Genomic DNA, 20,567 nt, shown 5'->3' on the forward strand with positions numbered 1-20,567 from the left:
GGCCAAGTAAAGAGCCTTGGGAATACCCATATTTAGTGGGCATAACATGAATGAAGAACCAGAAAAGGAGACTGAGAAAGGGGTAAGATGTTAGGAGGAGAATGAGGGATAGGGCAGTATCACAAAAACCTGGAGAGGAGAGAGTATCCAGAGGAGGTGATCAATATTATCAGATGCTGCTGAGAGGTCAAGAAAGATGATATTTTTTAAAAAGTCTCTTAACTTGCTAGCTATATAACTTCAACACTTCTAGTAATATGTGATTTCATCAGTTATCTTGCTCATGCCACACCACAGAACATAACCTTCTTGTCCAACATATGCAAACCCTACATATTCAAAGGCCCAGCTCAAGGCTACTTTCTCCTTGAATACTTTCCCAAACCCTTCAAATCATAAAGTTTCTCCCTCCTTTAAACTGCCATGGTGCTTATGTTTTTCATGAATGAGATTCATCATTTTGTATTTAATCATATGTCTATATATATATATATATCTATATCAATCAGTTAATCACCATGCATTTATTAAGCCCTCCCTATTATGGACCTGGCTCTGGGCTAGACAACTGGAATACAAAGAAACGGAAGGAATCACTTGCCTCAAGGGAATAAGACATTACTCAAAGTAGGCAATTAATAAATATTTGTTGATATTTGGTTGATTGACTTGACCACAAGCCCTTTGAATCTAAATCCATTCCATTCTCATTATGCCATAAAGTCTTCAGAATATACCGTCTGGTATAAAGGCAAATTCAGATAGGCAGAACTAAATTGTATCTATCTATTTTTTTTTCTATTCATGGACTTTTGAATACCCAGGGTTTCACCACAAACTCCCTGTAGTTTTCCAGTTACAAAACATTTGGCATGAATATAATTGTAAGACTATCTTGCATATAGAAACATATAGTATTTTAAAGAATAAGGGAGCTGACAAGCAAATGCCTACAAAACTTGGATAAATGGCATTCTGTTTGTAGTGTCCTGAAGTGGAACATCTTGGCATTAGTGAATGTTTCCTTGCAGGCAAAGGTTTTGAAAGATTTAAGCTCTTATTTACCTCAAGCCATGCCCTACTATGCTTCTGGACATATGCATATGTTAAAGTGAGGCAGATTTCAGGTTTGTTTATACACACTTAGGGTATTAGTATACTCAGCAGCCTTTCAACACTACTCTAGATAGAAAATGCACAAAAGGGAAGAACCTACAAAAATAAAAATATTACTACAAAAAGAACACATCAATCTCAGTATAATCTAAAATATTCAGGTATTCTAAAAAATAACCCCTGTGCTTCAGAATCTCATTGCCATATAAATGAGAAAAGCTGTAGAAAAATTGCTGAAGTAAGATCTTCTTCCACAATCTAATGTTTTCTGAGCCCCTGATCAGTTTGCACTTTAGGAAATGCATTGGCATTTATTTGGGGCTGAAGCAGAGAAAACATGATGTAGAATGGATTGGGGAAATGAAGGAAAGGTAAAGGATTTCAGGGATAAGTTCCTCTAATGATTAGGATGGAAATGCCCCCTGTAATTCTGGGGCCTTCTAGTCGTAGGTTGCATGCACATTGTTTAAAGTACAGAGATGATTTAACAAGCTCATAAAATTCTTAAAGAAACGACATGTGTTTCCAGAACTGGATTCCAGTGTGATGGCAGAAAGAATGGTTATCTCAATAACATATTTTCAATTTAAACTTGAGAGTCATTGTTTTGGGAAAATAAGCATCAAATATTATGCTTTCAGATGTATGTATTTGTATATAATATGTGATGGGATAATGTGACAGATTCTTGGAAACAATAGGGCTATAACCTAGTCAGAATGTATTTGAGATAAAATATCTTAACTCTCCTTACAGACCTACCTCACAAGAGGAGCCACTATACCCTGGAGGGCACTGACAAAGCTCCACTGCATCTGCAAGGTCTCCATCAGTAGGATATGGCACAGCTGATTCAAGACTCACAGAGTTCAACCTGGGGCAGAGGGATAAAAATACAATTAGAATACACATAAAATGCAAGCTCATAGGATTCACATGTTGACCTGGTAGTACAGCTGTGTCTACTAAGTATGAAGGCAATTATCTTTGTTGTGGTTTCAACAGGGTAGGAAGACAAGTGAACATTTATTCACTGCTTGTGAAGCTCTTGATATTTATTACATTAAGAAAATCCTGGTCAGTTTAAAGTGCTCCCAGAAAACTGCCAAATCATTATGAAATGCACGGGGTACATTCTTGGCCTATGTCTGTATGCTTCAGCTCTGATTATGTATTATTTTTGTGGTCTGAGATGCAAACAGTTGGAGGGATTTTATAACAGAAAATGTTGCCACTTTGGATTAAAGCACAACAATTGTATTTTGGCATCAAGAACTGGTAATGTAGCTTCATTTTTTCCTGATTACAGTCTTGTAGATTTTCAAAGCAGATCATGTAGAGCAAAGAAATATTTAATCACTGGTTTTTACTTTAACATGTCACAAAAAGAAACCAAGAAAATTATTATCATTTTTTTCAGAAATCAGATTGCAACAGCTTTCAAACTCACAGAATTATTAAATCTGAGTTAAAATGTATTTAACATTATCTTGTCCAACCCTATAACCGCACAGAAATCCTCTCTACAATATACCTGAGAATTGGTCAGGTAGTCTCGACGGAAAACCTCCATTGAAGGGAAACTTTCTACCTACAGGCAGACCACTGAGATTCTGAATGGCTCTGATTGCTAGGAGATTTTTTCCCTCATTTTATTACCTCAGTGGTTACATAGGCCATAATTTTATGTCTATGCATCTCCCACCCATTCTTTAGTTCTACCTTTTGAAGAGAAAGAGAGCAACTCTCTTTCATATGTTATCCCTCTAAATATTCAACTCCCCAAGTCTTTTCTCTTCTAGGTAAAACATCTCTAGTTCTTTCAACCAGTCCTCAAAAGACCTTATTTCCAGTCCTCTTCTCATTCTGGTTGCCCTCATCAAGATATGCCCTAGCTTTTTAATGCAATGTCCATATTTTCTAGATATGGTTTTTATAAAGAATACAGCAGGACTGCTGACTTTCTCAAACTGGATATAGTTTAATGAAATTTCCTTTAATGAAGCCTAATATTGCCTTAGCTTTATTCAATACAAAATCCCACTACTGAATCATAGTGAATTTTTTTTCATGTAAACTGTTGTCTAACCATTTCTCCTCTGCTCCTATCCCTGTGCAATTGATTTTTTTGAATCTAAATGAAAGACTTTACATTTATGTTAATTAAACATTATCTTATCAAACTCTTTCCCTAGCCTGTCAAGGTTGTTTTGCAAACTGATCCTATCATTTAACTTGATGCCTAGCCCTCTCATCTTTTTCTGGTATAAAAATTTAATTAACTTGAAATCTATGCTTTTATTCAAATAATGTTGAATAGCATAAGGCCAAGTACAAGTACTTGGGATATTTCACTAGAATTTTCCCTCCACATTGACATTTGTCCATTAATGAAAACTCATCTAAATTGTCACAAATCTCCTTAATTATAATAGAACATTTCTTTCCAGACCCAAAAAAGAATATAACTGTCAATTTTTTTTTTGAAATCTAGTTATGTCTATGGCTTTTTTCTGATCAGGGGCAGCTAGGTAGCACAACGGTTAGAGCACTGGGCCTAGAGTCAGAAGGAACTGAGTTCAAATCTCTCCTCAGACACTTGCTAGCTGTGTTATCCTGGGCAAATCACTTAACCTCTGTTTGCTTCAATTTTCTCATTTGTAAAATGGAGATAGTAATAGTTCCCGCCTCGAAAGGTTGTTGTGAGGATCAAATGAGATAATTTTAATGTTGTTATTAGCACATTGCCTGGAGCATTGTAAGTGCTATATGAATGTTAGTTATCATCATCATCATCATCATTATCATCTCTCAGTCTAGTAGCCCTGATAATAAAGTAAATAAGGTTAGCCTGGCATTACTTATACTTGATGAAGCTAGCAAGGCTCTTAGTGATCACCACTTTTATTTCATTTATTTTTTCACTACTTCCTCTTTAAATGTCCACAAACCATTCCTCTAAATAATATATTCTGGAATTTGGTCAGAAATCAAAGCCAAGTTCACTGGCCTATGATATGGTGACTCAGTCCATCCGTCCCATTTTGGGAAATTGATACTTTTGTGTACTGATAGCATTATTTCAATTAAGTCTTGTTGGTCCTGACCAAATGAAATGGTGTCCAGATAAAAATAATGTTTAATTGGATGTGTTCACCAGTTACCTGTTGACTTTTAGAGGTTGATACCACTGAAAATATCTTTGCTCAAATTTAAAAGTGGACCAAATGCTATTATTGAAATCAAAATGTTTCAACAATTAGTATCCTCACACTATAACAACTGTTAACAAAAATCCAGTTGCCTTAGTTCATTTTTATCTAAAAAAAGGAAATATTTTCTTTACACATTTTCAATGACTGCTAAAAAAATTAATGAAGAAAATATTTAGCAACTTCTTTTAACAAAAAGAAACAAAAGGCACCTAGCCTTTGTTAATGATTCTTTAACACATGAGCATACTATCTACTTAAAATCCTAGTTAATGGCATTTTAGTCCACTTTTGAATTTGGGAAGAAATGCTTAATTTTTGCAGTGTTGCGTACTATTAAACTTGCAGTCAAGAACCTCTAAAATTCCAAGATAATACTGATAAATCTGATAAAACAATAAAAATAATAATTCTTAACATTATATATGTAACCCAGGGCTCAGACCTGGGTACTTGCATAGTAACAACAATTATAATAGCAACAACAAAAATTATGGATGAATTTACAATGTATTAATATATCATTATTACTAAGATGCTACTAAGATGAATTTTCACTGATATCATTTTTGTACTGAGGTCTCTTAAAACTCAAATTCTGTAAGTTCTTGAAATATGATGTCCAGGTTCTTGTTTTGCTCATGACTTTCAGGTAGTCCATTGATTTTCAAATTATCTCTTCTTAATCTGTTTTCCAGGTCTATTGTTTAGTCTTTTGTCTTTGTTTTAGTATATCTTGTTGTCCTATTGAGTCGTTAACATCTATTTGGTTCAAATTCTAATGCTCTAGGAGTCTTGCTTGGGAAAGGTTTTGTACCCTTTGTGCTGATCTGTTAATACTCCTTCCAGATCTTTCTTCCATAACTCTATATTTCTTTTCTAATTCTTTCACCTAGTACTTTAATTTCATTTACTCGTCAAAGATGGCATAATGGATAGAGCACTGAATCTGGAATCAAGGAGACCTGAATTAAAATCTGTCCTCAGACATTTACTAGCTGTATGAGTATGGGCAAATCACGTAAATGCTGTCTGCTTCAGTTTCCTCATCTGTAAAATGGACATATTGATAGTGCCTACCTTCTAGTGTTTTTGTGAGCTATTACTGTTGTTGCTAATTATGATAAATCATTTCAAACTCAAATTTTTCATCTCTTCCAGGAATTCTAGTTGAACTTTTGCCCAAGCCGTGTCTCCCCGCCCTTCCACCCCTTGGAGTTTTGTTTGTAGAGGTTTTGGAGTCATTCCCTTCTTCTTGGTTTTTATTTTGGATGTCTCTGTAATCATAATAACTCTTTATAATAACTTTAAGATAAAATGTTATGGAGTTTTTGTTCATTCATTCTTCCAGTCTTACTTTATGAATTGGGACTTCATCAAGTATAAGATCATGTCAGGGTCATGATCTCTGTACTCCCAGAAGTATCATCTGAGACTTTTGTATTTTCTTTGTTTCTGCTGCTCCTTTTTTTCCCCTGGGTATTGAATGCTATGCTCTTTAAGAATTTCAGGAATAGCTCTGGCAAGGAATCTTCAGGCTTTCAGTAGACCCCAAAAGGTCTGACATAGGATGAAGTCTGATAACTGATCCCAATTTTGGTCTGGGTGTCATAATTGAGATTTTGCTCCTGGTTTGAGTTCCAGTAGGTTATTGCAAGGCTTTTCAGGTTCAGAGTGTTGAAACTGCCGGCTGCTACTTGGTGTGGGCCCCTTTTCCTCATTAATCAGCTGCTTATCTCATACTGGGTTGGATGCCAAATATAAGAGCCACACCACTGCTATTCACTTCTGTTCCAGCTCATTGCCTGGTTCATAGCCTCAGGCCTATCACTTCTGGATCTATTACCTCTTCTTGTCCTAGTTTCTAGTCCCAGGCTCCAGTTCTATGCCCTTCTGGATTAAACATGTCCTTGGTGTCTGCAGACCTCTATCTTCCTATGCCAACCTGGGCTGGAAAAATGGACTTTTTGTGATTTTTTCCCTTGGGTTTCCTGGTTATGATTTAGTATGGTTAATTTTTTATGTCTTTGTTTGAGTAGATGTGGAAAAAAAAACCCTATGCTGTACTACTCCTTCCTACTCTTCCATCTTTTGATATTCTCCAGAGAAATGCTTTATTTGGCTCTCCAAAGAAAACCTGTGAGCTATCCATCCATTTACCTTCTATTTAATCTTTTGGCTTAACTTATAGTAAAAATATCAAGATTCAGTTCCTGTCATCTTCTTGTCTTATTATTCTCCAGGCTGTGCATACCTAACTCTCCAGACTTTGTTAACCCTGGAAGTTCACTTCACCCCTGGACTTCTCACACTAGAAATACCCTTTGTCCCTGTGGCCCCTTCCTCTAATTGGCTGGTTCCTCCCAGAACTTTTGTTTTAAGGAGGATGCTGGGGCCAACCATGTCTTCAATCCTCTCTAGGTTGTACTATTGACTAACCAAACTTTCTCTATGATCTGCCATGCAGGGATCCTCCTTACCCCCTCTTAAGTTCCTTGAGGGTAGAGAGTAGCTTTGCATTTCTTTGTATCTCCAGCGTTTAGCACAATGCCAGGCAAATAATCAGTGTTCAATAAATCCTGGCTGACTTGCCTTGATTACAGTTTATGTTGTAAGTCACAGGACAAACATCTCACTTTTAGAGTACAAATAGCTAAATGAATGTTCATAGAAAATCTAAAAACAATAATTCTTAGCACCCTCCTCTCCCTTTTCTGTCACTCTTGCCACCATAACTCTAGAACTAGAAGGGGAAAACCTTTAGGACTTGATCTAGTTCATATTTTTATTAATTTCATGAGCTACTGTATCTAAAGAAACTATCATGAAATTACCAAACTACTATCAGTAAGAATCTCAATCTTTAGATAACCTGTTCTTTGAAAGCAGACCAAATCCATTACTCGAGGTGTTAGCAACATAAAGACAACAAAAAAAATATGCAATTCTTGCCTCCTAGAACCTTATCATCTATTAGGATGTAGAGTATGGCATACACACCGATAAGTATGATAAAGGTAACATGTGGTAGAGAAAAGTAGGCTACCAGACAAAACATTTCAGTAACATTTGAAGATAGAGAGGTCACTTTGAGGTTGGAGAATCACAGGCAGCACTCAAGAATGATAAAATGCCTAATATACTAGATGAGAGATAATCTCCAATGTACACTGTAAACATTTCACAAAAAGAGAGAATAAGGCAAATTAAAGATAAATTGTTTGATATAACAAAGTTAACTTGCTTAAATATTAGGGAAACCCGAGAAGGCCTAGGTATTTATTCTTAGGAAGGAACTATTGATTTCTTGGTGTCCTTATGAAATCATTGCCCTAAGTGCCCATAATGAATGGTCACATGCTCCACGTCATGGTCAAGTTTGGGGCATTTTTATGGTCAAATTCAATTGCTTCTCCAGTTCATCCAATTAATTACCATAACAATTATGACAAGAGCAAAATAAAGTCAAATTGACCATGAGACATCCAATTTGGTCAGGCCTCTTAGATATAATTCTATAATTTTGGAGGATCTATAATTGATGGCCATTAAAAATAAAGAAAAAAATAAATGTATATTAGGCTATAAAACCAAATCTCTGCCTGAAGTGTTAGGAGTTTTCCAAGCTATTAACAATGGAAATCCAAGTTATTGTTAACAAATTAATAATTTTTCATCTTATATAATCTCCATAAACTTGAGAAAGATGCTCATGGACCTGAAGGCCATTATATTGTCCCTAGGCAATGAGCTAACCGAAAAAAGGATAGGAATGATCATATCTCTAGGGAAAAGGAAAGAAAAAAGCATTTGTTGGGGTTTAGATTTTAATCTTTTTCCCATTCCAAGAAGGAGGTAGGAAAGGAAGGTCTGAGAAGTGTTCAGATCTGCCCTCATCCCAAAGCAAGGCGGTAACAGAAAGGCCCTCAAAATTCTAACCTCCAGAGTGACACTTGCTGCTTTTACAAATAAGTGGCCACATGGAGTAGTAGATAGAAAGCTGTCCTTGAAGCCAAGAAAATCTGGGATCGAGTCTTGCCTCTGACACATATTGGCTGTGTGACTAAGTCATTAAACCTCTCACTGCTTTAGGCAAGTCTCTAAGATTATAAGCTACAGAGAAAGTATTAACTTGTATTGGTAAAGGAATTTTCCTCACCCAATCTCTATCCCTAACCCTTTTGAATAGATGAGTCAGGTAGAAGCATGTTCAAAGTCAAATAATTTAAGAAAGAAAAATTTAAGAAAACATTTAAAATAAAGATCCATAAGGAAAACTACCATAAGCAAACTGCCAAATTTCATTTGCCTCTTGAACAGATGTTCTTTTCCTTAATCTGCACAACCATTTTGAACAATGAGAAATCTCTACACGTAACTATCTTAGCCAGTAATATTCCACATTTGCATTTCCAGTGTTCCATTTGAATTTCCAGTGTTCATTAGGTTCTGCTATTTAGTAAATGTGATTTTAATGTGCTTAACAATTTTAAGTGTTGCCCGTTGAAGAAAACTGCAGTTTATTTTTTCCCCCTCTCAATGTGGTCATTTCCATTCTTCTATGTCAGACTGCAATCATTTAAATCCATAATGGTGACAGTAATGGTGCCCTGAATTCTGGAAATGAATGTACTATCCAAGTCTTGTCAACTAAGGCAAATACATAAGCTAACTATTACTGCTTCTGATTTCCAAATACAAACAAGATATATTTATTTGATGAAAGGAAAGGGCAAAATGACACAAGCTAATATAGCTAGAACTGGAGCTAGATCAAATGCCTTGATATTGTGCTCTGATATTGGAGTGAAGATTACTCACAACTCTTCCCTTACAGAATCCTTCACAGGATGTTGATTTCTCCTAATTAGTCAAGCAACAGACATATTAAGCACTTACTATGGGCCAGGTACTATGCTAATTGCTGGCATTACAAAGACAAAAGCAAAATAGCTCCTACCCTCAAAGAGCTTACAGTCTAGCAGGGTAAGATAGTAAAGGTGTTACACAGCTACATACAAAATATATCTAGACGGTGATTTTTGAGGAAGGCTCTAGCAGCTGGTGGGATCAGGAAATGTTTTTTGTAAAAAGTTGTGCATTATGTAAAGCTTGAAGGAATCAAAGGATACCAAAAGAGTGTATTCTAGGCATGGGGGGACTGCCTCTGGAATATACCCAAGTAGGAAACGTAGTGTGATATATAAAGAATAGCAGAAAAGCCAATTTAGCCAGACTTCGATGTGCATGGAGGAGAGTATTGCACAATGAGGCCTGATGGGTAGGTTGGGATAGTTAATATTTTTTTAAAAAATCAGAAAAAAAAGAAGTTAATATTTTATTCCAGAAGTACCTGGAAACCACTTGCTTTTATTGAGTAGAGGAGTAACATGATCAGATTTGCACTTTAGGAAAATCATTTTGGCTGCTAATATTTGTTCTGTTCAATACCACAAGCTCCCTTGAGATTTGGCTCTTAAGAAACTTTTAAAAAACATTTCCTATTTCCATTCATTATTGTACACATTATTTTGTATTCAGTTTCAAACCCCACCACTTATCATTAGATCCTATGGTAATGCTAAAGCAGTAAAGACAAAAACCATTATGGTGGAAAGCTTTTCCAGGCCAAAGATTACTCATCTTGGCTACTGGACAATACTTTAATAATATTTAATTTGGAAACCTCACTGAATCCAAAAAGGACCTCAGAGTCCTTTCTGCCCCAGCACATCCCAAAACAAGAATTTCTGTATGGTATCCCTGACAAGTGGGCACTAGTGTGCTGCATCAACTGCTCAAGTAGATGATTTTAGGATTTCAGCATTGAAAGGGAGGAGAGTTTTAGTATGACAGCTAGAAATGAAAGGGTCAAGTAATGCTTTCCCTCCCCAAGATGGGAATGATATGGGCTTGTTTATAGGCTAAGAGGCCAAAATGAAGATGAAAGAAATGTATTCATTGCTAGTCGAAGCTACTAAAGGATGAAAGAGGATGAGAGCAAGGTCACAAAAAGACTGGTTCATGTTGACAAGGAAAATGACTGTCTCTTGCTCAGAAATATACTGGGCACGTGGATAGAAGTGGCAGAGAATCCAGGCCGTGACCCAGTCTTCAAGGGTTGTCTTGTATTCAGGTAAGGATGGTGTGGTGGACAGTGTACAAGACCTGGAGACAGGAAGACATGACTTTGAAAATGATCTGAGAAACTTACTAGCTGTGTAACCCTGGGCAAGACCTTTAACCTCTGTCTTAGTTTACTTATCTATAAAATGGGGATAATAATAGCATCCATCTCCAGGCTTATTGTGAAGATAAAATGACATGTATTTATGAAGCATATTGAAAACCTTGAAGCGCTATATAAATGCTGCATGTTCTCATCACCCATTCATTTTTGAATCCCTTCAGCCTGGTATCACTATTGAAACCAGTCTCTCAATTGCTAAATCCACACAATAGCCATCTCTCAGCCTTCATTTTCCTTGGCCATTCCGTAGATTTAATACTTCTGACCACAGCATCCTTTTTAATACTCTCTTTCCTTGGCTTTAATGATGTGACTCTTGCTTAGCTTTTTTATGCCATCAGATCAGTTATTTTCATTATTTTATTCCATCATCATGTGTTCTTCTTCAATTCTCTGTCCTCATTCCATCTTCTCTGTCTATACTCTTCCCCTTGTTGACCGTATTAGCTTGCACAGATTTAAATATCATTTCAATGCCGAATGCAGATTAATCCCAAATTTTTATGTTCAGCCACAACCTCTTTCCTGTACTCTAGTCCTACACTATCTAAGCACTAATATATCAGCAATCATCATGATCAAGTCATCAGTATCATCACTGTTATTTCCTTCTCTCTCAAATCACCAACCTTGTATTTCATGCGGTCATAATTTCTCCCCAGACTATTGTTAAACTTCCTGATTGGCTTCCCTGCTTTCAAACTCCTCCTTCTAAATAGCTGCCAAATCATTTCCTAAGGTACAGATGTTATTAGGGCACATGCCACATCTCTACTCAAGAAGCTTCCATGCCTTGAGAATAAAATATAAATTCTTAGTTAAGTATGTAAGGACTTCTATAATCCAGCTCCAACTGACGTTTGTAGTCTTATTTCATTTAGTTCCCCTTCAGAAACTATGTTATAGCTGGTTAGACTGCTGGCATTTCTCTAAACTTGGCATTCCATCTCCCAGCTTCAGGCCTTTGCAGAGACAATTTTCCAGGCTAGCAAGGTACTTTGTCCTCATCTCTGCCTCTCAGAATCATAATCTTCCTTCCTAGCTCAACCCAAGTGCTAAGTCTTCCATTAAACCTTTCCTAGTCCCATCCCTTGTTATTAATGTTCTCTTTTTCTCCAAATTACCTAACATCATATTTGCATATATGTAAGTTCTTTGAGGACAGGGACTTACTCATTTTCACCTTCCAATCTCCAGTTCCTAGCATTTGCCTTGTTCATAGTAGGTCCTTAATGAATTTTTATTGAATGAGTGAATGGAAAAAAAAACCTTAAAAAAACCCAACAAGCTATATATAATAGAGATTCATGGTTTCTTGTACAATATGTTTTTTCCTGTTCTCTGCTTTTGAAACTATTTGTATTTCTTGGTGTTTGTCAAACTCATAATAAAAAATTTGGAAAAATATTTATTAGATACTACTATACACAAAGCACTGTGCTAGATGCTGAGAATACAAATAAAAACTAGGACCTTTCCTGGACTCAAGAAACGATGAATTTAAAGCAACAGTAGTCAGGAAAGGGAATTCTCATCTGGACAGTCACAGGGATTGAGAAAAATCATAGGACAGTTGTTTGTCATACCTTTTCTAATAACAATGGCATTGATGATTACCAATCCCAGAGCAATAGGTGGGAAGGTAGAGAGGGTATGTTGGGTAGGAAGGTACATACAGGGCTACATGATGGATGATAAAATAGCCAGGATGGGAAGTGAAGTATGTTCTGAGGCTGGGCAGAAATAGCTTAGTTTGTACTTGTTTACTCTCCAGTTAGAGCAGTTTAAAACACAGGGCAGAGTTATAAAGATGAATGGATTCAAACCCAGTTTCTCCATCTAGAATGCTATTTTCAGGGAAGTTCCTTCCCCTATCTGGGTCTTAGTTTTCTTGTGTGAAGAAATATAGGAACCAGAAGAGGAAGCATGGTGAAGAGTATTTGGATAAAAATCAATGAAAGGAGAAACAAGCTATTTTATCCACAGAGTATACTAGAGCAGCGGTGTCAAACTGAAATAGAAATGGGGGCCACTGAACCATACAAAAGGATCCCTACAGGTGTATATCGACTTAGAAAGCCATATATTAACTATTTATGTTTTACTGAATTTTTATTTATTTTGTTATATTTCCCAATTACATTTTAATCTGGTTCGGGCAGCACTCAGGTGTATTGTAGGCTACATGTGGCCCATATGTTTGACAACTATGTAATAGAAACCATCTCAATCTGACACTGAGGTGAAGTGGTAGTAAAGAAAAACTAAATGAAGTCACAGATGGCATTGTTATTTCTATGCACACTTTAGGAAAGATACTGGCAAGCTGGAGTCCATCCAGAGGAAGATGGCCAGGATACTGATGGAACTGGAGAAAAAATACTAATATAAATATCAATTAAAAGAACCTTTAATTGATATTCAGCTTGTAGAATAAAGGATTTGGAAACAGAGTAAATATTACCAGTATTTGAAGGGGTATTCTATGGAAGAGGGATTTGCCAGCCTGGATCCAGAGAGAGGGAAGAACTATAGTGAAAATATTGGATGGAACCTGCTGTGACAGAGATTGGCTTGATAAAAATATAAACTTCCAAATGATTAAGACTAAGCCAAAGTGGAATGGAACAGTTTGGGGAGGTAGCAAATTCACTACCTCTAGAGATCTCCACAAGTGGCACAGTGGATAGAGAGAGCACTGGGCCTGGAGTCAGGAAGACTTGAATTCAAATCTGGCCCCAGACACTTACTAGCCATGTGACCTTGGGCAAGTAACTTAATCCTGTTTGCTTCTGTTTCTTCATTTGTAGAATGGGATGGAGAAGGAAATGGCAAACCACTCCAGTATCTTTGCCCAAAACAAAACCATAACAACAACAGCAACAAAAATTGGGTCACAAAGAGTTGGACATGACTGAAATGACTCAACAACAAAAGCTTTTCAAGGGCAGACTGTGTGACTAATTGTTAAGAGGATTCTCTTTTGAATATGAAGCAAACTGGATATAATATAGTGTACTGAAAAGACCAGTGGTTTGGGAGTTGGGGGTACTAGGTTTGAATATTGGCTTTGACATTTATTTCTATGTGATCTCACATTCTCTCTTGGTCTTAGCTTCCTGATCTGAAAAAAAAAAATGAGGCAGTTAGAATAAATGGCCACTATGTTCTCTTCTAGCTCTAAGCCTTTGAGAAGCTGATGAGAGTCTCTGTGATTCTGCAAAGTAAATAGACAGGGCAGTGTGGTCAGTAGAAGGCTGTTTTGTTTTTCAAGATACAAGAAATCTGCAAAATTTCTAATGAAGTAGTAGAGAGTAGAGTTTTGGAGATATTGGAGGCAGAGGTGATGACTGAGGGAGGAAGGTTCTAGAGAAGGAAGGCTAAGCACCTGTATGGAAATGGAGAGGAGACAATTTTCTTTTTTTTTTCTTTTTTTCTTTTTATTTTTTTGAGTATGTTAAATTGTATTTTTTTAAATATAAATTTATTTATTTTTAGTTTTCAATATTTAATTCCACAAGGTTTTGAGTTCCAAATTTTCACCCCGTCTCATCTCTCCCTATACCCCAAGATGGCATGCATTCTGAATATCCCTTCCCCTAGTCTGTCCTCTCTTCTATCTCTCCCCCCGCCCTTCTCTTATCCCCTTCCCCCTCTATTTTCCTGTAGGGCAGGATAGACTTCTGTACCCCATTTCCTGTATTTCTTATTTCCCAGTAGCATGTGAAAACATTTTTTTAAACATATGTTTTTAAAACTTTAGGTTTCAAATTTTCTCCCTTCCTCCTTCCCCACCCACCCTCACTGAAAAAGCAAGCAACTCAATATAGGTTATACATGTGCAGTTATGCAAAACACTACCATAGTAGACATGTTGTGAAAAACTAACTCTATTTCCCTTAATCCTATCCTGCCCTCCCATTTATTCTCTTTCTTTTGACCCTGTCCCTCCTCAGAAGAATTTGCTTCTGATTACCCCCTTTCCCAATCTGCCCTCCTCTTTATCATCTCCCTGCTCTCTTGTCCCCTTCTCCCCCTACTTTCCCATGAGGTAAGACAGATTTCCATACCCAATTGAATGTGTATGTTATTCCCTCCTTAAGCCAAATCCTATGAGAATAAGATTCCCTCATTCACTCTCACCTTCCCCCATTTCCCTCCACTGTAAGAGCCTTTTCTTTTTTTTTTTGTGAGATAATTTACCCATTCTACCTCTCCCTTTCTTCTTCTCTGTATAATCTCTCTCATCCCTTAATTTTATTCTCCAGATATCACCCCTTCATCTTCAACTCACCCTGTGCCCTCTATCTATCTATCTATCTATCTATCTATCTATCTATCTATACATATAATTTTTTTCCTCCAACTACCCTAATACTGACAAAGGTCTCATGAGTTATAAATATCATCTTTTCATGCAGGAATGTAAATAGTTCAAATTTAATAAGTCTCTTATGATTTCTCTTTCCTGTTTACATCTTCATGTTCCACTTGAGTCTTGTATTTAAAAGTCACATTTTCTATTCAGCTCTGGTCTTTTCATCAAGAATGCTTGAAAATTCTCTATTTCACTGAATGACCGTTGTTTCCCCCTGAAGGATTATACTCAGTGGGATAGGTGATTCTTGGTTGTAATCCTATCTCCTTTGCCCTCTGGAATATTATATTCCATGCCCTGTGGTCCTTTAATGTAGAAGCTGCTAAATCTTGTGTTATCCTGATTGTGTTTCCACAGTACTTGAATTGTTTCTTTCTGGCAGCTTGTAATATTTTCTCCTTGACCTGGGAACTCTGGAATTTGGCTACAATATTCCTAGGAGTTTTCCTTTGGGGATCTCTTTCAGGAGGAGATTGGTGGATTTTTTCAATTTCTATTTTGCCCTCTGGTTCTAAAATATCAGGGCAGTTTTCCTTGATAATTTCTTGAAAGATGATGTCTAGGCTCTTTTTTTGATCATGGCTTTCAGATAGTCCAATAATTTTAAAATTCTCTCTCCTGGATCTATTTTCCAGGTCAGTTGTTTTTCCAGTGAGGTATTTCACATTGTTTTCTAATTTTTCATTCTTTTGGATTTGTTTTACAGTGTCATGATTTCTCATAAAGTCACTATCTTCCAATTGCTCTATTCTAATTTTTAAGGAAGTATTTTCTTCAGTAAGCTTTTGGACTTCCTTTTCCATTTGGACAATTGTTCTCTTTAGGGAATTCTTCTCCTCATTGGCTTTTTGGACCTCTTTTGCCATTTGGGTTATTTAGGCTATTTTTTAAGGTGTTATTTTCTTCAGTATTTTTTTGGGTCTCCTTTAGCAAGCTGTTGACTTGTTTTTCATGATTTTCTTGCATCACTCTCATTTCTCTTCCCAGTTTTTCTCTACTTCCCTTACTTGTGTCTCAAAATCCCTATTGAGCTCTTCCAAGGCCTGGGACTGATTCATATTTTTCTTGGAGGCTTTGGATGTAGGAGCTTTGACTTTGTTGTCTTCTTCTGGTTGTATGTTTTGATCTTCTTTATCACCAAAGTAAGATAATATAATCTGACTCTTTTTACGCTGCTTGCTCATGATCCTGGCCAATTACTTGAGTTTTAAACTCCTTGTTAAGGTAAGAGTCTGCTTCCAATGTGGAGAATGTACTGTCCCAAGCTTCGGGGGTTTGTACAGCTGTTTTCAGAGATACTTGTAGGGACCTGTAAATGTTCATTTCTTCCAAAGTGGTATGATAAGGGGTGAGGTTTTTACTCCTCTCTTGGCCTGTACTCTGGTCTATTGGTGACCACAAGCACTCCTTTCTCTCCTGGAACTGTGAGGACAATTTCCTCTCCACAGCCTCTACAAGCTCTACCATGCCAGCACTCCTCCTCACCCCAGGACTGCCGCCCATAACTGTGACACAGATCCAAGCATGGGCAAAGCAAGAGATCCCTGCAATCCCTCTCTGATCAGCCACTCAATTCCCCCTCAGTCTGTGGGCCCGAAGCTCAGGAGGCAACTCCCCCCCCAGGGCCACGCTCCTTTCTCAGCACCACAGGACCAGACTCTTCCCACTGACCTTCTAAGTCTTTGGCATATGTGGATTGAGGAATCTAGAAACCTCCACAGCTGCCTGCGATTCAGTCCTGTGAGTCCTGCTCCATGTTCACTGTGGCCTGCGCTCCCATACCACACTGTGCTCCTCTCACAGCCCAGCGTGATATACCTTTCTGATCAATCATCCAGGTCGGCTTAGGCTGGAAATTTGTTTCAGTCTGTCTTTTTGTGTATTCTGCTGCTTTAGAATTTGTTTAGAGCCATTTTTTTTTTATGAGTGTTTGGAGGGTTTTGAGGGAGAGCTCAAGCAAGTCACTGCTTTCACTCTGCCATCTTGGCTCTGGCCCCCCCCCCCCCCAGTTTTCTTTGGAACAGTATGACAGTAAAAGAAGGCAATATTTATGTTTGGTAAAGGGTAAGTTGTTGAGGAGAGATGAGAGTGATTCTTACTTCCTGAGCAAATTAGGTCATATATTGATCATAAGAGGTGGGGCAGGAGAGGTCTGGTTCTTATATTTGCTTTCTAGTCCCCAAACACAGGAAAGCCAATTCAGTTGGAGTGTTAAAACTTTAGAAAAATTTCTATTAGATTGGGTCAAATCAGCTTTTTGATAAAACACCATATCACTGCAAAAAGACTAAATAGCTTTCCTTTGGAAAAGGAATTTTTCCAAAGGAACGATGGATATCAGACTCCATGATGTTCACTTGGTACTTCTCCCAAGTACTTTTAAGTAACCTGTATGTTTTCCTACCTAGCAACTTCGTGATGATATGAAAGAAAGTACGTAGGAAATGGAACAATCAGTCAGTCAATCAACACTAATTTAAATGCCTACTAGTCTAAGGAATTAGGCTAGGGCTGAAGATACAAATATAAAGAATGAAATAATCCCTACTCTCAAGATGCTTGCATCATAACAGTAATGGAAGACTGATCATCGTGAAAGATTGCAGTGCACGTATTGGAAGTGATGGTAATGTATAGAAAATGAATACTGTTTCATGGGAATGGAAAACTTAACAATCGAAATGTTTTCTTGCTTAGTGAGTCAAGAATTGACTTAAAGCCAGTGTGGGGTGCTAGAAGGAGCAATGAGTTGGAATCAGAGTAATGAACTCTGTTTAAAGCCTGTACTTGCTAGTTTATAGTTCTGTGGTCTTGGGCAAGGAAGTAAGGAAATAATCATTTGTTAAGTGACTCCTATATGCTAGGCATTGTGCTAAGCACTTTTCAGTTATCTCATTTGATACAACAATCCTGAAAAGTAGATGCTATTACTATCCTCATTTTATAGTTGAAAAAACAGAGAGAGGTTACAGGTTACATAGCTAGGAAGTGACTATTTTCCTTACTCTAGGCCTAGAACTTTATCCACTGAGCCAGCCAGTTGCCTCTAGGACAAGTCATTGAACCTCTCTAGGACTTTGTTTCCTCATCTGTAAAATGCAGGAAATAGATTAGAAAATCTCTTAAGGTCTATTTTTATTCCAAATCCTAGGTTCCTGTGACCTGCCAAATCTATTTCCCACCTCTAAAGTATAAGCATGACCTGGGTATTCCCCAAATCTAAGCAATGAGTGAAGGCTGTCAGTCAAGAAGACCTAAAAGATGAGAGGATTTTGTTCTATGAGCTCCTGAGTGTTGTCTTTCACTTACTATTCTCTGAACTCTGTGGACTTTTTTGGTGAAGAGACGTGAGTGGGATCCATATCTATAGGTACTCCCTATGTGGGGAACTCTTTCCACTGATGCAGATCAGCAACTCATCTCTAATTTACAGTTTAAGAGAGGCACTGAGAGGCTACCTGACTGGCCAATAGTCACATAGCCAATATGTGACAGACACAGGACTTGAACCCAGTTCTTCCTTATCCAAAGACTAGCCATGTCACTTCTATTATTCCATGTCATTTCACTAAAGATATCACTAATGTATTGCCAAAAAAAAAAATCCTTCACCACCTTGACAAATCAATAGTAATGCTATACACACCAAGGATAACTATGTAATAGTGTGTGACAACATATTAGCTCTTTTGCACCGTGGAATCTCAGATCATCAATATTAATATTAGTAACTCATACATGGGTCACTCTCAAAGACAAGATTGAACAGATTAGTGTAAACACTCTAATCAGAATATGTTGCCACTATTAAGAGAATGATGGAAATTATCTAGATAATATGACCTTCCTTAAAGCGCATCATTAATTGCCAGCATAGTGCACCAAAATATAAGGACCAATACTGAACAGCATGCTTGTCTGCATTCATTGACCTGATGCAAGCAAATTACTTCCTCAACAAACCTAAACTTTTGGAGATACTAGAATATTTTGACTTATCTGAGGTCATAGATAATCTGGTAATTTATGTCAGAATTGACAGTGCTCTATCCAACCACTCCATGTGACTGCTAGGTTGACGCTTAACAGTTCCAGTCTCGTTCAATAAATTTAACAGTGTCTCACCAATGTTTCTCATACTTACAGTGAACTGGTGGGCTTATTTTTCTTACACTGATTCTTACTTTGAAAGGTCTGTTGGGTGTATTGTGGGATGTTAGGCTCTTTATAATGAACACTCCTAGCCAGTTTGGGCCGACTTAAAGATCCTTTTCTAGTTATATTTTCTCTGCATATTACTGTTGTTCAAGGTACATAATCTTGAACCAATTGTGATTTTATTGCATTATGAAAGGAATGGAAGGGTAAGTGGGCATATTTTTCTCAATAAGAAGAAAGCTTTTCCTTTAGGCTCCCAGGGCATTTTTAGTTTGATGCTTTTTCCTACTCACATTAACTGAAATCCAATCCTGTATTAAGAAAAATGTTCAGCTACAAGAACACATCTGGAAATATTCATATGAGAATAGGATTTGAAAGTTCAATTTCTTTCTACAGTTTGAAAAATATAAAATGGCTTTAATTGTTGTAATTAAACTGGGTCACCACACACTTAAGGGCTTAATGTATTCCAAAAAGATACAGAAGTAGCATCATCAAACTGCTATTCCTAGTCTCAGATCTCTTCATTATACATAGATATTAAAAATATTGGGCATTGTATCAAATCTTGTCATTTGTAGACACAACATATGTCCGGATTAGAAGTTTCAGACAAATACAGGCTATCTGTACCAATGCGCATTCCCACGCTCATTTGCAGATCTGCACAAACACACATACATTTATAAAACCATTTATTCTAGGACAAGTCAAATGAATTTAAAAAAAACCAACCTCTTTGGAGGGTTTTTGGAACAATTCCAAACTACAATGTCAATTTTACTTTTGTATTTCCTCAAAGAAATAAAAGAAAAACCTACCATGACCAACTATTCAAATGATCCAGGTGACTAACTTCCTTTTGATCTTAGTCATCATAAGTATACATGAGTGTTATCACTGTTAATGGTGGTAGAAGTCAGTCAGTCAATCAAAAGCATTTTTAAAGTGCAAAGCACTGGAAATACAAAGAAAGGCAAAAGACAGTCCAGTCCATGTCCTTGAAGATTTGAAGCTAACTTTGTGATCAAAAGTAGTTGAAGAAAAGCCTCTATTCTACAAAACAGGGAAAGTTTTTCTTTATACTCTTACCTTTTGAGATAATTCTGTTAGAGTATTTACTAACACGATGATATGGTGGCTAACCATTTAGGCTTGTTGTATTTTACTCCTCTTCAGGCACTCTAAGCTTCAACCAAAATAGCTTTCCTTGCTGGTTCATCCTATAGGACAACCTTGCTCTTAACTCCATTGCTTTATACATGGCTGTCACACCTACTTCCCCATTCTATCTTTACTCCATCTTCTCTCCAACTTCTTTTTCACTTTCCTTCAAAGTTCAGACCAAATATCAGCTACTACATAAGGCCGTTCTTCATTTGTTAGTGCCTCCTCCCCTAATTATTTTTTATTTGTTTACATGTTTTTCTTTTCCCTCTCCTTCAATAAA

The 20,567-nt window shown here is 37.0% G+C and overlaps 1 protein-coding gene across 1 annotated transcript in view; it reads right to left on the reverse strand.

Moving 5' to 3' along the window:
- Positions 1-20,567, reverse strand: part of LAMA2 (laminin subunit alpha 2) — a 790,327-nt gene that overhangs the window by 305,497 nt on the left and 464,263 nt on the right. The window contains exon 15 of the mRNA XM_078155150.1: positions 1,879-1,990. Coding sequence (XP_078011276.1) covers positions 1,879-1,990 — 112 coding nt within the window. The remainder of the gene's footprint in view (positions 1-1,878; positions 1,991-20,567) is intronic.

The sequence above is a fragment of the Phascolarctos cinereus genome, unplaced genomic scaffold (assembly GCF_003287225.1).
Source record: "Phascolarctos cinereus isolate Bilbo 61053 unplaced genomic scaffold, phaCin_HiC Scaffold_5;HRSCAF=322, whole genome shotgun sequence".
Taxonomy (NCBI): Eukaryota; Metazoa; Chordata; class Mammalia; order Diprotodontia; family Phascolarctidae; genus Phascolarctos; species Phascolarctos cinereus.